The following is a 14,876-nucleotide window of genomic DNA, read 5'->3' as shown; positions in this document are numbered from 1 at the left end:
TGCCCTTAAATGTTTTTTTCCTAAACATTTTTTTCCTCTCCTCTCAAATATCTAATGTTTAATTTTATTTTAGGCCAGAATAAAATTTGCTTTATTCCGGGGATGGTTGGACCCATCCTGGAAATGACACTTATTCCAGAGGTTGAACTACGAAAAGCCACGATCCCAATTTTCTTTGACATGATGCTGTGTGAATATCAAAGGACAGGAGAATTCAAAAAGGTAATTACAAATTTAATATATATATATTTTTAAATGTCATGTAGTCAGTTCATATCTGGAAAATATTTGTTGTGTGGGTTTCTTTGTTTGGAGAAAGTAAAATTCAAAATATTGAGAACAAAAGAAAGAGCCAGTTTAGGCTTTCCAAAGTGGATTAGTTGGAATTGAGAAAAACTTCTTACATAATGACAACAATAAGGCACTAGACAAGAGCCCAAAGAGTTTAGAGGATCTTCATCAGAAATTTCAAAATTTTACTGAAGAATGTCCTTAGTGGCAAGACATTACATTGAAGTCAGTCCGTTGTTAAATAATAGGTAGAATTAAATGATTTCCAGGGGTCCCTTCTCATTTAAATTTTTCATGATTCCTGTTTGGAACATAGATCTTTACACACAAAAAAAAATAATAAATAAATACCTAATAAGGAGTGTCTGACAGAAGTTGCAGTGAGTAGTTTTAAATGAATTGCACATTACTAGATTTTCAAATAAACTTTTTAAAATACATACCTTGTGAAAAATAACCCCTATGAAGATCTGACATTCCAAAAATGTTTTCTAAAGGAATTTTAGGGGAAAAAAAAAAGAATATTTAAAAAGTATTTTAAAATCACAAATATTGCATATTTTTGATAGAAAAGAAATAGGATGGTGGAATAGGGCACTTGGGAGCATGGTCTAGATCTCTTTCCACTGCTTAATATGTGCATTTGGACAGTTAGCATCTGTCAGTTTCTCTCCTAGCTGACCTTTCCATTCTCTGCAGACTCTTTGGGCATGGATTTCTTTTTTTTTTTTTTTCTGAGTTTGCACACTGCCTTTCACAGTAAATTTTAACTTGGAGCTTCAGGCTCTGTAGTTGCACAAATAATGAATTCAGAACAATCCGTGTAACAGTAAGTGACAAACAAAAAGTCATAATTTTGGACATTTGTAGGAAAGTAGATATAAATATGTCACTTACACCAAGCTAATGTTTAATACTCTAAATCATGTGGGGCATTTCTGTGTCAGTTAAGTGTGGAACAAACCAGGAGATGGAATTGCATTTTGGTCTGTATTCCAGAGTGCAAAGCTCTGGAATTCAGGGCCAAGATTAAAAACTACTTTGCATTTCTGCATCTGTTCCATACATGTCCTAATAGTTCTGTATTTGACTTCTCAAAAATATTTTACTGCTTCTTGCCTTATACTTCATCTCTTGGGAGGGATATAGAGGTTTGTACAGACCAAAAATCATGGAAACTTATCAGTCAAACTGACTGATTAGCAAGAACAATAGTTTAAGAGCCTGGCAGATGCTAGATACTTAAATCGCTCCTAATGCTAATATAAATAAGTTTCAAGTGATAATTCTTCGGTGCTGAGGAACAGGAGCATTCATTTTATTAGTGCAAGAATAGTTTTATCAGATGACACTACAATGATTTCATAATTTAACTGTGGAGTGTCATTGGATTATAATCTGTTTCAGATTTAGTTGGTCAAGAATTGTGGTATTTCTCTCCACTATATTGATGAGGTAGTTAAGAACAATTTCTCTAAAATTTCTGCTGTATGATGAAGTTTCAGTTAAAATTAAATTGTGTTGAACTTTTTTTGCTGATGAGAGAGAGGAGAAAAAAACACAGACATCTTTACTCGTAGTCTATACTGGCAGTGGAACTAGAGCTTGCCTGCTGTCTGCCACATCATTTAATAAGCTTTCCTCAAAATATTGATTTCATTAGTTGTGGTACTGTGCTGAGATGTGTGCGACAGCACTCTTTTCTGTGTGTATGTATGTGTTAGGTTGGTACTAGCTCAGGAGACTGTGTCCTGTTTTATGTATACAGTATATGTGTGTTTATTGATCAGACTCTTTTCAAAAAGTTCACAACAAATGAGGTAAAGATATGAAGTTATTTAAACTTATCAGTAGTTTCATTTATTTTCACTATTTCCAGAAAATAATTAATCCCAGAGAAAGCAAAATTCCACATCTGGTTATCTAAAGAATGGCTCTCTTCCTCCTCCATCTCTCCCTCCTTCTCTGTCTCTTCCTCTCTCTCTCTCCCTCTCTCTCCCCCCCCTCTCTTCTCTCTCTCTTTCATTAAATTAAGCATATGTGTAGAGGTATGGCATGCCAAGGCATTTTCTTCTCAATCCTTCTTGGTTTCATAATTTCTGTTCACCCAAATTTATTTAATATATTATTTAAGCTTGCAATTTTACTTTTTAAGATGTAAGGAGGGAGAAATTAATATCTAATTTTAGGCATCCAGGCTCTGTCTGTCATTAGATCAGAGAGTCTTAGAAAGGTGATTTATTCAGCTTGCATTAGGTGTCAGTGGATAGAATAAGTCCTTCAGATACATCATCTCTTTTATGTACAAAGGGAAGTTAGTTGCCTATTGGTTGGACACATGATGTTAAAAGAATTCCATCCTCCAAATTATTTTTACCCATCTTTCCTTGATAGATCAGGTTGTACATCTCATCAAGACTTCCCAAAGCAAGGCACATCATCAAGCAAACTACATCTATTCTATCTAACTGATAATTTGAGGCTAGAAGCTCAAAGAAGCTTACTTAAAAAAAAAAAAAAAAAAAAAAAAGTGTGGGGGGGCGAAATTGCTCTTTTTGGAGTAAATGAAATTATCATTGAAATAAATGTGGATTCAAGTTATGTTACGGATTTTAGCTTGGCTTAGGAAAGATTAATTCATCTGTGTTTATATTTCTGTTCAAATAAATCATTCTGTTTGTGTTTGGTATTTTCACTTTAATATCTTCCTTGGTTTCTACCAATTGCTGAAGCCATCTGGGGAAGTATTCTGTAATTACTTTCCTTCCTGATCTTGGTTGAAAAGAGCAAATAATGCTGACCAATGATGCGTACTTGGGCTTACGTACTTTTTGATAGGTTTATTGGATAAGTGTTTATTCTTAGCAACATGGCATGCTGAAATCATGTAATTTTCTGAGATAAAATCTGTGAAACGTTAATAAATTAGTGAACATGTTTTCAACAAGCTCCTCTGACGTGTGCTTTATAATTGCTTTAAATACCCATATTTCTTATTCTCATTTCTTGATAGTTTATTACATGCGAGGATTTCAGATGGATGTGAGATCATTCCACTATCAGAAACCAAGTTGAGATGGCTTGGTGCTTCAGATAGATCTATGTAGAAAAAATTGAGACGTTGTGTAGTTGGTTTGGAAGTGTGTTCAAAGCTGCAGGAATTTCTTTGGTCTAGTAGGTAGATAAGAGGTGGTTTTAAAACCTAGTTAATACCAATTACAAGTAGGCACACTAGCACACTACTTAAGTTAGAAGAGAAATATCCCTTTATGGCACAGGTTCATTAAAATTTTCTTCTACATTTCTGCCAGCTTTTTTATTTATTTTGGTTCAAGAAACAAGCTGCTTTTTTTTTTTTTTTTTTTTCTCCTTTATTCCAGCTTGTTCAGAAACTGCAGGAAAGATGCTTAGAAAGAGGTTTTTGTTCAGGTCCCGAATCTGTGAAATTATTGCCTCTTACAGCAGTCATCAATACCCTGCCTGCTGAATAAGTACTAGGAAAGATTTAAAGGTGGATAATTTTTAACCAGTGCTTGACTTGCACTGTATTCACGGGTTTCTGCATTACTGCAGTAAGTCCACAGACATGAGCTCTACAAAATGACGGGATTGGATGTTTTGTGTTTATACTGCCTTGTCCTCAAACTGCTGTGTATCTGCGTTACCTATACTAATAGACAAATAGGCACTAGCACATCCAAATGAATTCTGAGCCCTTTAAACTACTTTTTCAGCCTGGACCAGCCAAAGAAATTTTCTTTCTGTGCTGTTTCTTTATACCTCTGCTATATTTCAATGATAGTTATTTATTTTCTAGTATTGGTATGGTATGTACTGTTTCTCTGGCAATCTTTGATTTGGATTCTAATTACAGAAAAGAGCTACTATTAGAGTAGCAAAACCTCCAAATGACAGAGAGAACAAATAATTGTTCTGGATCATGGCATATTAGCTCTCCTGGCAAACCAGAATTCTTTGTGGCCTCTCAAGAATAAATAAGATTCCCTCTTATTTGATATGCCTATTTAAAAAAATACAGAAAGAGTACTAATGTAGTAATACTTTTCTACTTAAATCAGATTAAATCAGAAAATCAGAATAGGATACTGCTGTTTCCAGTAAACAATTTTCAATTTTCTCTGAAAAAACTTATGATAAGTAATTCTCTTAAGTAAGCCTCTGAGATCTGAAGTCATTAACTATTTTGGGAAGCATTGTCTCCTTTTCAGTATGCCACAGAGATTAAATATTTGCTGCAAACTTTTGTTGAAATATTGGATGGCTATGTGGTGCTCATTTCTACTGGAGTTAATTCTATACTGCTATTAACATTTCTGTTTGTCATATGCGTAGTATGCGTGTTTGCATACATTCACATTCAGCAATGACCTTTTTTATATGTAAGCGTCTCACTGATAAAAAATAGAAATATATATCCTGTTTTCCCCTTCCTCTACTTTCTTCATTCAGACTTCCACACTATTTTAACTATTTCATAAAACAGTGCATTTTAAATGATGATATTCATATTTTCGTGATTACTTTTGTAAGTACATTACTTTTGTACTCAGTCATCTCAAAATACGCTACATGTGGTGCTGAGTTGGCAAAGTTGTCTGTCAGCGGCATTATATAGCATGTACTACACAGCATGTATCCAGGTTCTTGTGTTATCACATCAACTCCTTGTGAAGTGTTCAAATATTTCTATTTAAAGCACATCTATCAGTTGCTGTGTTGGGTACTGTATGCACGATTTTGGATTCACATGTTTGCAGCTGTGACTTTGTTGGTTTTCTTTGGTCTGATAAATATGTAGTGGTTGAAATTGCTCCTTCCCCCACACTCCCCTTAGCGAAAAAGGAGTGTAGCCTAATTTTCTGTTCTTCATTTTTTGCTTTTTGTGTAATGAATGTAGAAGTCAGTCTACTCAAGACATTCTTTCAAAGCTCCTTGAGAGAAGCAACAACCAGTCTTCTGTCCCCACAGCAGTTTGCAGAATCAGGATGACCTAGCAGATCTCAGGCTGGATGCATGGCTTCTTGCTGTCATTTTGATGAATACAGGTTGAGTAATCCTGCTAGTTCTACTGTCTCAGTATGGGATTATATTGTGAGGAAAGGAAACCTGAGAATTTTTTTACAGTAAATAGGTAGTGAGCATGTAATACTTTTTCATTAGCTTTAAAATAAATGTGAATAGAATGGATTTTCTTATGTTGCCCTCAGGGGCAGTTCTAAGGATGTTCCAGTAGAGATTTTTACATACTATGTAGCTTATATGTCTCTTTCTTTTTTTAAGGTGTTATTTTAACACATTCTTACATCTTGATTTTAAGGGCAAAATCACTTGATTGGATTATTTTCTGAAATAAATGATCTTTGCTATTAGCTTGTCCCATTCAACTGAATCTCAGGACAAAAAATGAAGGACACATAATATTATGGAGAAAAAACTGGGAATACTTGGCCATCATGATTGCTAAGCCTTGGGCTTAGCTACTTTGGCAAGAATTGAATGTTTTGATGATGATATATTTAAGTGAGGAAAAATATCTAGCATTGTGGTCATCTGATAGCATCACATGTAAAACATTGGATGTTTTGTGTTAATACTGTCTTGTCCTCAAACTGCTGTGTATTTTTCTCTACCATGAAAAGCTCCCAGTTCTCTTCAGGGATGATCTGGATCCTCATCTGTCAAAGCTTTCAATTACACTGAAATACTGGGACAAAACAGAATTATTTATATGCCAAAAATCTTATTCTTGAATAATTTTCTGTGTCAGCACAGTAGTGAATTCTCTGACACAACGTTATCACTTTATCTACATAGAGCAACAGAGATTGATTTCAATATAGCTCTGATTTTGTAATTTTTTGTTTGTCTGTTTGTTTTTCTGTGCATCTTGATGGGTTAATGTCTTGTGTAGAACTTTGTGGTAGATTTTTCTCATTTTTCTTGAAAATGCTATGTGAAAGGACACCAAAGGCTTCTTATATCTGAGGCTAAATTTTACTAGAACGCAAAAATTTCTTTAGTACCAAGAGAAGTCTTTTTTAGATGTGCTTTCTGCTTCAAATGAGCTCATGGCTTCTCTCAAATGTCTTCTAATCTGTGCTATTCTGCATTCTTGTCTTTCCTGTGCTACATCTTTAGGAGAAATTTCACATCTGAGCTTGCATCCTTACTCTCAGAGCACTAGCTATCTTTGTTTTTTTTATCTCTAGTTGACTCATAGGGCAATAGAACAGACAACGTAAATGAGTAGTCTTCCTTTCTGCTATCTTAACACACTGTATTTAACAATACAACATGTACAATACCTACACAAAATATTAGAAACAAAAAATGCATATAATATTTGCCAGATCTAAGTAAACTATTCATATGATATTCAAAAATTTTAGGTAAAATATGGGGATGTGGAATGAGACATGGTGACTGTGTCAAGATCAAAAACAGACAATCAAAGCCACATCAAGTTTTTAGGAGTGTTTCAAAAACATTATAAATTTTTTATTCTCCAATTGTGCAATTCCTTTACAAATCTATATCAAGTTGATTTCTCATATTATACCAGAACATACAATTAGTTGGATAAGAACAAGGAATGACTTAGCTGCAGTAAGACATTGAGATTCATCTATTGCGCTTCCTTTCAGAGGGCATACCCAAATGAAATGGCAGTGTAGTGAATTGGTATATGCAGACTTTCAGCGGTGCTGAAAGTACAGCCTATGAATCAAGGTGATGAATCTTGAAATGCTTTTATAAATTCTCAGGCTTTAATATAACAAGCCAAAAAGATGTCAAAGAATGAAGAGTCAAAGAAAAGTCAGAAAAGGGGCTTAGAAGCAATGAAGGTATTCAGTGAAGGCTAAGCACAGAACAAGGTCAAACCAACTTAGGTAACCAGAGAGTATAAAAGGTATTCCCTTTGTAGTTAGAGCCAGTTAGAAATTGGTTAATAGAAGAATGGTTCTGCCTTGAAGGAGATTTCCTTTGGTGATATAGTTATTATTTGTGCTGGGTTTCCAGCCTGAAGGTGCAAAAATATATCAGTTTCTTTACAGGACAATATTTGAAGCTTGGGAGAAATTATGCAAATGGACTGACTGCCTTTTAGTGATTTTTATTATCATTATTTTATTATCATTATTTATTTTAAAGCCTGCAACACTTTCATGTCAGTATTTCTTTTTGCTAAGTTTATTGAACTAAATTATCTTCTTCCATGTAGTATTTCTATATTACATCACTTTTAATTAGTCTTCTGTTTTCCACAGTTAACATGTTATTTTAAAATCAGTTCTTTGGAGCACTTCATGTTTTTCTGAATTGTTTTAGATCGTGTCTGAAGGACACCAGTAGGCCAGTACACCCAGTAATTTGGTCCAAAATGCATGGGTCTACACTAGAGTGTATTAATGGGGGTATATTTTTCTTGAAACCATCTCCCATTGACAATTGACATCAATTATTTTAAATAAACAAATAAAAAATACCTTGGTATTTTTCATTTTATATGTAATAAACAAATAAATAAATCATCTTTTGTATCTCTGTATAACTTTGCAATAACATTTTTGAGTATGCATATCCTAATGTTTTAGTAATGTACTTGGAGAGGGGAAAAAAACACACACACTATATGAATGTAATGTAGTTTCTATGGTTTTCATTACCTGGGCTTGAATGCAGTCTGCATAAAATATGGTAAAGCCTGAAAAAGTAATTACAAATATCATCTGAACATGTTAGATTGGATTAACCCTTTCAAAATGATAAGGCAATTTCCTGTGTGTAAAGTATTGCAAGTGCTTTGAAGTGACAAATCATAATTTTATATTCATATCGCAACAACACAATGGCATTTTTAAGCCTTTATGTAATTCAAGTGTGAACCTGCAAAGTGCTGGGTTGAAATGTAATCTGACATGTACTTCTGTTTATTTAAGAGGTAATGGAGTATTGCTAACCTAGAAATTCTCCAGAGATTTTGTTGGAGTTAATGACATGGAAGAGGTGCCAAGCCATCAGTACAGACAACTTGAATACATACTTGTAACAACAGTTTTGCATGTTACCATTAGTTTCCAGATATCTGATATAGCTACATAAATATATTCTTCTGATACCAATTTGCAATGTGTTTCATCTCCAGATACTTGCTCAGTTTAATTTTTTTTTTTTCTTTCTTAGTTTGAAAATGAAATCATTTTGAAGTTGGACCATGAGGTGGAAGGAGGACGTGGAGATGAACACTACATGCAGTTGTTTGAGTCAATGTAAGTAGTGGATGACAGCGAATGTCTTCAGGATTTGTTATCTTATTGTTCCGTCTTCTCAAATTGGTGAATTTCTTTATAATGAAGTCAAAACTAAGAAGTTTTTTTTTCCATCAAGGGACTAGAAATAGCATACTGTTTCAGTAAACCTGGTTTGCATTGTAGTTTTGCCCATTGAAACTGTTTGCATAATTGTTTTTCAGTATTTTGTGTTCCACCAATGTTATGAAGAAATTATACTTGACTTTACTTTCTCTACCCAACTTCAAAGCAAAGATAATCCAAACTTTTTACTTTCCCCATTTTTGATTGTAGCCTTCCTTGTTTTTATGTCACACTAATAAGAAAAGAGCATTTTGAACAGTCTGTCTTGCTTTCTCAATGTCTAGGTATTGTAAAGGGATATGATTTAATAAAAATGTTTTGAAGAAGTTCTAAAAGCTGATATAGCACCTCCTCGTTGTCTTGGCCATCTACGTTTTTATTCTCACACATTGTAGCTGCGTCTTCATCAGAGGCAGGGGCACGTGCAATTTGCTGGACAGTGGTGGTACCTTTGTGCCTACCTCTGAGACTGTTCTTGGCTTTGTGACTTACAGACTGTAGCAGTGAGAAAAATATAACTCCTCACATGGTTTTTCAAGCACCAATGACCTAACTAGTTATTAAATTTAAAAACGCTATAGCACTTCTGCTACATCAGAAACTAGACATAGGCGTTGTAGCATTGACTGTGTGTTTTTGATGCTCTCACAGCCTGCTACTTTGTATGTATTGTATTTTTGTGTGGGGGCGTAGCAGTCTTTGCAAATTGCATCCCAGTTCATGTGAAGCATGAAATCCCTGTGTATGCCACAATAGAATAAATCTGTATTTAAGGAAAACATAATCTTGTAAAGAATACTCTATTATATGAACAATTAATGTGTAAATACTATGTAAATAATATTTAATTATATTCTAATTAGAATCCCCATTTAAATCAAATACCATTTGAGTCAAGCACCATTTAAATATTGGTTAGTTTAGCTTCCCTCCTATGATGAGACAGACGAAGTATAGAGAGGCAGGCTTGAAAAGAGTACTAACACTTCTTAAGCTACAGAAAACTTCATTGAAACTTACATGTTAGCAAGGAAAGATGAAGTCTTAAAAATGTCATTTTCACTTCCTATTATGCAATGCCTATGTAAACTGAGAGCAATAAACTGTTGTTTCATCTTTGAATGTTTACTGTTTGGCTACCAGTCTTAGGAGATACTCAGACTAGCTCTTGGTATGACCTAGAAGAGACCTGAAAGTAGATAGTTTTCTCAGTTGCACTGCTACAAAGGCTGAACTATGCTGCCTGCCTAAACTGTCAGTACAATTCATCATCTCTAATACTGGAGATTCAGTAGACACAGTGGGCATTTATTGCAGTGCTTAGGTTTCCTTGCTGCTAGTAAGTTTTCTTCCAAACATCTATACTAAATCTTCCTTGCCTCAGTTTAAGCCAGTTATTTCTTGTTTTATCCACATAACGAATCATTTATTCTGTTTTTCTTCATAGAAGATTTTAAAAGAATGGAAGGCTGCTGTCAAGTTTCCTTTACTCTTCTCTTTAGGGTTAACAGCCCCAATATTTCAATTTATCATATACCATGTTTTCTGCACATTCCTAAAATCTTTACAGCTGTTTTGAAATACTACGCTACCTTAAAGCTGGAGAATGTATTCAAACCGAGATGTAAGACACACTAAGAGAAAAATATTCCTTCATTCTCATATATAAGACACAATTGACAATTAGATCATTTTTTTGAGCTGTGTAACATTGTTTGCAATCTTTTCAGTTTACTCTTGCTTTTGATTATTTTTCTAGAGAATACCTATCCAGATAAACCCCATCTTGCAGCAATGCAGTTGATTTGTCTCACCAGATATCCTACATAATGTTTGATCTTCCTGGTTTTCTAGGGTACCTTTCTTTCCCTTTGACTTACCTTTTAACATTTTTACTGTAATTTTTTCTCTGTACTCTCTCACACTCTACGATACATCAAGACACTTAAAGATTTCCAACTCTAAAGATGTCACTTCATATTATCTTCAGATTTTTTGTTTCATCCTTGAAGTTCTCTAATGATGTATGTAGAGGGATAGTTGAAACAGAGGCTGGTGACCTGTCTGCCGTAGGACCCTGTTATCTCCAGTCATTTTAATTTTCCTTCCTTCACACTTTCTTCAGCCCTCTGTCCCCATCTGCCTGTCCTGACTGAATAGTTAAATTTTAACTATTATAACTAACACAGTTAAGTTGTACTCCAGATTTTTTCCTTTGGTCTCATTTTCATCATCTAATTTCCTGTAACTGTGCACAGTTCCAGTTGTCACCTAAATGCAGATATTTACGTGAGCCAATAGCTGTATTCTGGTGCTTATCTGTGCAACCAGCACTTACCCACACTAGTTGGTTGCTGTGAACTTGCCAATGCCTATCAAATTAAACAGGGTCAGCAGAAATCTAAACAGCAATCCTTATTGTTGTACATAGTTCTAAATTCTAGCATGCACTATGACAGAATTATGTCCTCTGCTGTCTCAGACAACAGCTGGGATAATATAGAACAGATGAGAAGGCATTGTTAATTTGCACAGTAGACAAGGCTACCCCATTGCAGGAAACAGAGGAGAATCAAGCTTTATGAATGCAAGTTGTGCTGAACCTCTTCTCCTCGGGCTCAGATAATGAATCCTGACTTGTTTTAGTTACTAATGTAGGTGACTGTACTTGCCCTTGTTAGCATTTTATCCCGTTTCTAATATGTACATACGTAAAATAATTCATCCTGTGTAGTATTCCAGTCTTCTCTATAAATCTGAGGCCTTCTTACTTTCTTTTCCACAAATACCATTTAACATGCTCCAGCATATTTTATTGGTTGTCAAGTCTTCAGATCATTTAATATTTAACATCCAGTTAAACACAGTTAAGTTTGCTGTATGCTTAATATCAAAAGCCATGTTTCAGTAATTTAATTATTTCAGTTATTTCTTCAGGCTGTTATCCTTTATCTCTCACATCTTGTACAATATAAATGTTCTTTCAGGCACATGTCCACACACTCTGTTTCGGGAAAAAAAAAAAAAAAAAAAAAAAAAAAAGAAAAAAAACAACTCTATTTTCAACCTTTGGACTTTTCCTTTGGATAGGAATAAACATTAGTTGTGTTTTCATTCTGAGTGAGAACTTTGAGACTGAGTACTTTGCTGAGACCCCAGTCTAGGCCCAAGCTTGGAGGGTTTCTTTGCAGTCAAAGATATTATGAATATGTAGTTTCTGAAGAAAGTTAATGTGATTCTGAGGAGTAGAAACTTATTTTTGTGATTAATTAAAACTAAAAATTGTATAATGAAAGTTAAAAACTAACTGAGTATTTCTTTAAAAATTAATCATAAATTATTAAGTGAATTTGCATACAGATTGAGAAAAAAACTAAGAGGCCAGGAATTATGAATAATATATTCTTGAAACCGCTCAACTTTAGCACACAGAATAGTTTCAGGGTGGGTTTTGCAATTGCTATCTTGTTCCTACCATTTTCCTACAAGTTGCATGGTGATTTTGATATGTTATTATATTTGCCTGATATACAAGTAATTACTTTTGTGCATACATAAATATATATATGCACACACACATATAGGACAATAGCTACACTTGTAATTATATATACTCTTAAATCAGTCCAGTACTTAATAGGAACAGCATATGCTAATATTTTGTTAATGTAAGTAGGAATCTGCTGATATTGTATAAAACTGACTTTCCTGTAGTTTTTATCAAAAGGTGAGTAACTGCATTTTTGAACCCACAGAAATTTTGTTTGCTTTTGCTTATTTCTAAAGGGCAAATTGCTTTGGTAGGGTCTGGTTAGTGGATGTCTTTTTAGACTTAAAATTTGTTGATTCAAACTTTCTACTGACACATAACCATACCAAGAGAAGGAAAAAATGATTGTATTTTATTGTGCATGGTAACCAAGGAAAGTGAAGTCTAATGTTTATTTCCATAGCATGGCACTGAAGAGAACTGAATTCATGTTATACCACAGGTGCAATTTTATTTGATTCTAGAATTGTGAGTATTGCCTTGAATTTGCAGTAATTGTTGGACAGGAAAAATGAATACATATATATCATCTTGTATGACTATGGATGCCTAAATTATCAGCCCACAAAGGGAATTTACAATGCAGTCTGCAGTTACTGTAGCTCTAATACTATGTTTGCCTTCATGTCCAAACATAGTTTCAGCTGATGGGCTGCTGATTTTGACAGTGCTCTAAAATCATTTTGTTTGTGTTTGCAGTCTTACAGAGTGTGCAAGTCAGTATCCTGGCATTTTTAACTTGGTTGAAAGCTTTGTCAACCTAGTTAAAGGTCTCCTGGAGAAGCTGCTAGATTACCGAACTGTGATGAATGATGAAAGCAAGGACAATCGCATGAGCTGCACTGTAAACTTGCTGGTATGTTCTCTCTTGTAATTCTTGTATGAGAATTTCATAATCCAGTTACCAAAGGTGAAAGTAAATCTTTGTGGAGAAGGGACTGGTCTACAGTGCTCAAATAATGATTCAAACTTGTTTTATTCATTTGCATGGATATATGCATAAACATGCAATGTCCATTCAGTTCTTCAATATTGCATGTTTTATCCACTTTTATTCTGTGAATAAATAATGAAGTACACTACTTACACACCTTTACCTGTTGATAGGCTTAGTGTAACAGTGGGTATTTGCAAAGTAAAGTTTTGGAACAGCACAAGGAACTTACCTGCTTTCTGCTTTAGCAGCTCAGCAATTCTGTTTTTTAAATCTGGGGAAGAAGCATGCAAGATACACCTGCAGTAAGGTGCTGAAGATATTTAAGTCTCTTATCTAGTTGTAGGCCACCCCATCTTTTGTTCTATTACTATTTCATAGTGAGAACATCACATACAGATATTCCTCCACCAGGAAGTTTACTCTAAGCAGAAAATGGACATTTATCAGCTTTAAAGGTGGAAAAGAGAACATGATGCATATATACATGCGCAGACTCACAGTTCCTTAATAATCACTGTGCAAGATGGTATACATTTCTGCAGTTCTTAAGGAGGCAATCTTTGTGATGTTTTGTACAGCCAAGCACCTCAAATACATGCTAAAGTGTTATGCTGATAAAAACGGACTTACGCCTGTAATGAGCCACTTTACAGACATTGCACAATAATGTTGCTTGCATAAATATCAATAAATACCAGCTTCTGTAATGGCTACCAAGTGTAGCCAGAGCATGTAGTTTGTAATATTAATGCTTTTGGATAATGATATTATCTTCTTCTCCAACAGGAAAACATTCACTGATGATTTCATTAATGAACTGGAAGAAGTGTACATATATTATTAATTTGTAATAAAAACAAGTACTAATAACTAATTATAATATTAATTGAAGCAGCAGTAGTGCCAGGCTTAAGCTTAAGATAGTTTGTATATAATGTGTCTCTTGTACTCTAATATTAGCAAGAAAAGCAAAACCTAAGCAAAATATTCATACCTTGTGCTTTAATAAAAGAGATTAGGAAATAACTTTTAAATGTTTGTGTCTCTAGAACTTCTACAAGGACATTAACCGTGAAGGGATGTATATCAGGTATGGTTGCTGCTCTGTTTGGTCTGCTTTGGAGATGGCAATAATGTTCTCTTATATATTATCTTATACTATTATTATATATTATTATTATCATTTTATCACTGTACTTGAATTTCTGTTACTTAATGGTAGTTTACTATCCACAATGACTCTGTTGTAGCCCTGGTCTCATTTATATTTTTAATCTATTTTTTGTCTAGCCCTCAGCAATTTGGTGTTCATTAAATGTATTCATTGGCAGCATTTTTTCTCCAAGCATGAACTTCTAGCTGATCCAAATCACTCAACATTCATTGTCTATTGTTTTAAATAAAGAAAATGTAGTTAGACCTGAGGTTTGATGGAAGGTGTATCATACATTTAGAATGGCACGAAAAAACAAGTTCTCTAGAATTGTGCAGTCTGCCAAGTCTCTTTAAATATGCAACACCACATGTAATGCAGAATTACTGGTAAAACATTTTTCTCTAAGAGCTATAGCTATACTGGCAAATTATTTTTTGCATGACATAGCCTCTTACTGTCCCCAAGGGTTTTGCACATGAGCTACAGCAAATCTTGCTGTTTAAGTGCTCAGTTTCCTGCCTCTCTGTTCATTCTACAAAATCAGCA

The 14,876-nt window shown here is 34.3% G+C and overlaps 1 protein-coding gene across 1 annotated transcript in view; it reads left to right on the top strand.

Moving 5' to 3' along the window:
- DOCK2 (dedicator of cytokinesis 2) overlaps positions 1 to 14,876 on the top strand; it is a 188,867-nt gene that overhangs the window by 144,496 nt on the left and 29,495 nt on the right. The window contains exons 33-36 of the mRNA XM_005024959.6: positions 74 to 222; positions 8,497 to 8,582; positions 12,937 to 13,093; positions 14,224 to 14,264. Of these exons, the coding sequence (XP_005025016.4) occupies positions 74 to 222; positions 8,497 to 8,582; positions 12,937 to 13,093; positions 14,224 to 14,264 (433 nt within the window). The remainder of the gene's footprint in view (positions 1 to 73; positions 223 to 8,496; positions 8,583 to 12,936; positions 13,094 to 14,223; positions 14,265 to 14,876) is intronic.

This window comes from Anas platyrhynchos, chromosome 14 (assembly GCF_047663525.1).
Source record: "Anas platyrhynchos isolate ZD024472 breed Pekin duck chromosome 14, IASCAAS_PekinDuck_T2T, whole genome shotgun sequence".
NCBI classification, from domain to species: domain Eukaryota; kingdom Metazoa; phylum Chordata; class Aves; order Anseriformes; family Anatidae; genus Anas; species Anas platyrhynchos.
The sequence above is the reverse complement of the archived record's forward strand: the minus strand, read 5'-3'. Positions and strand labels throughout refer to the sequence as shown.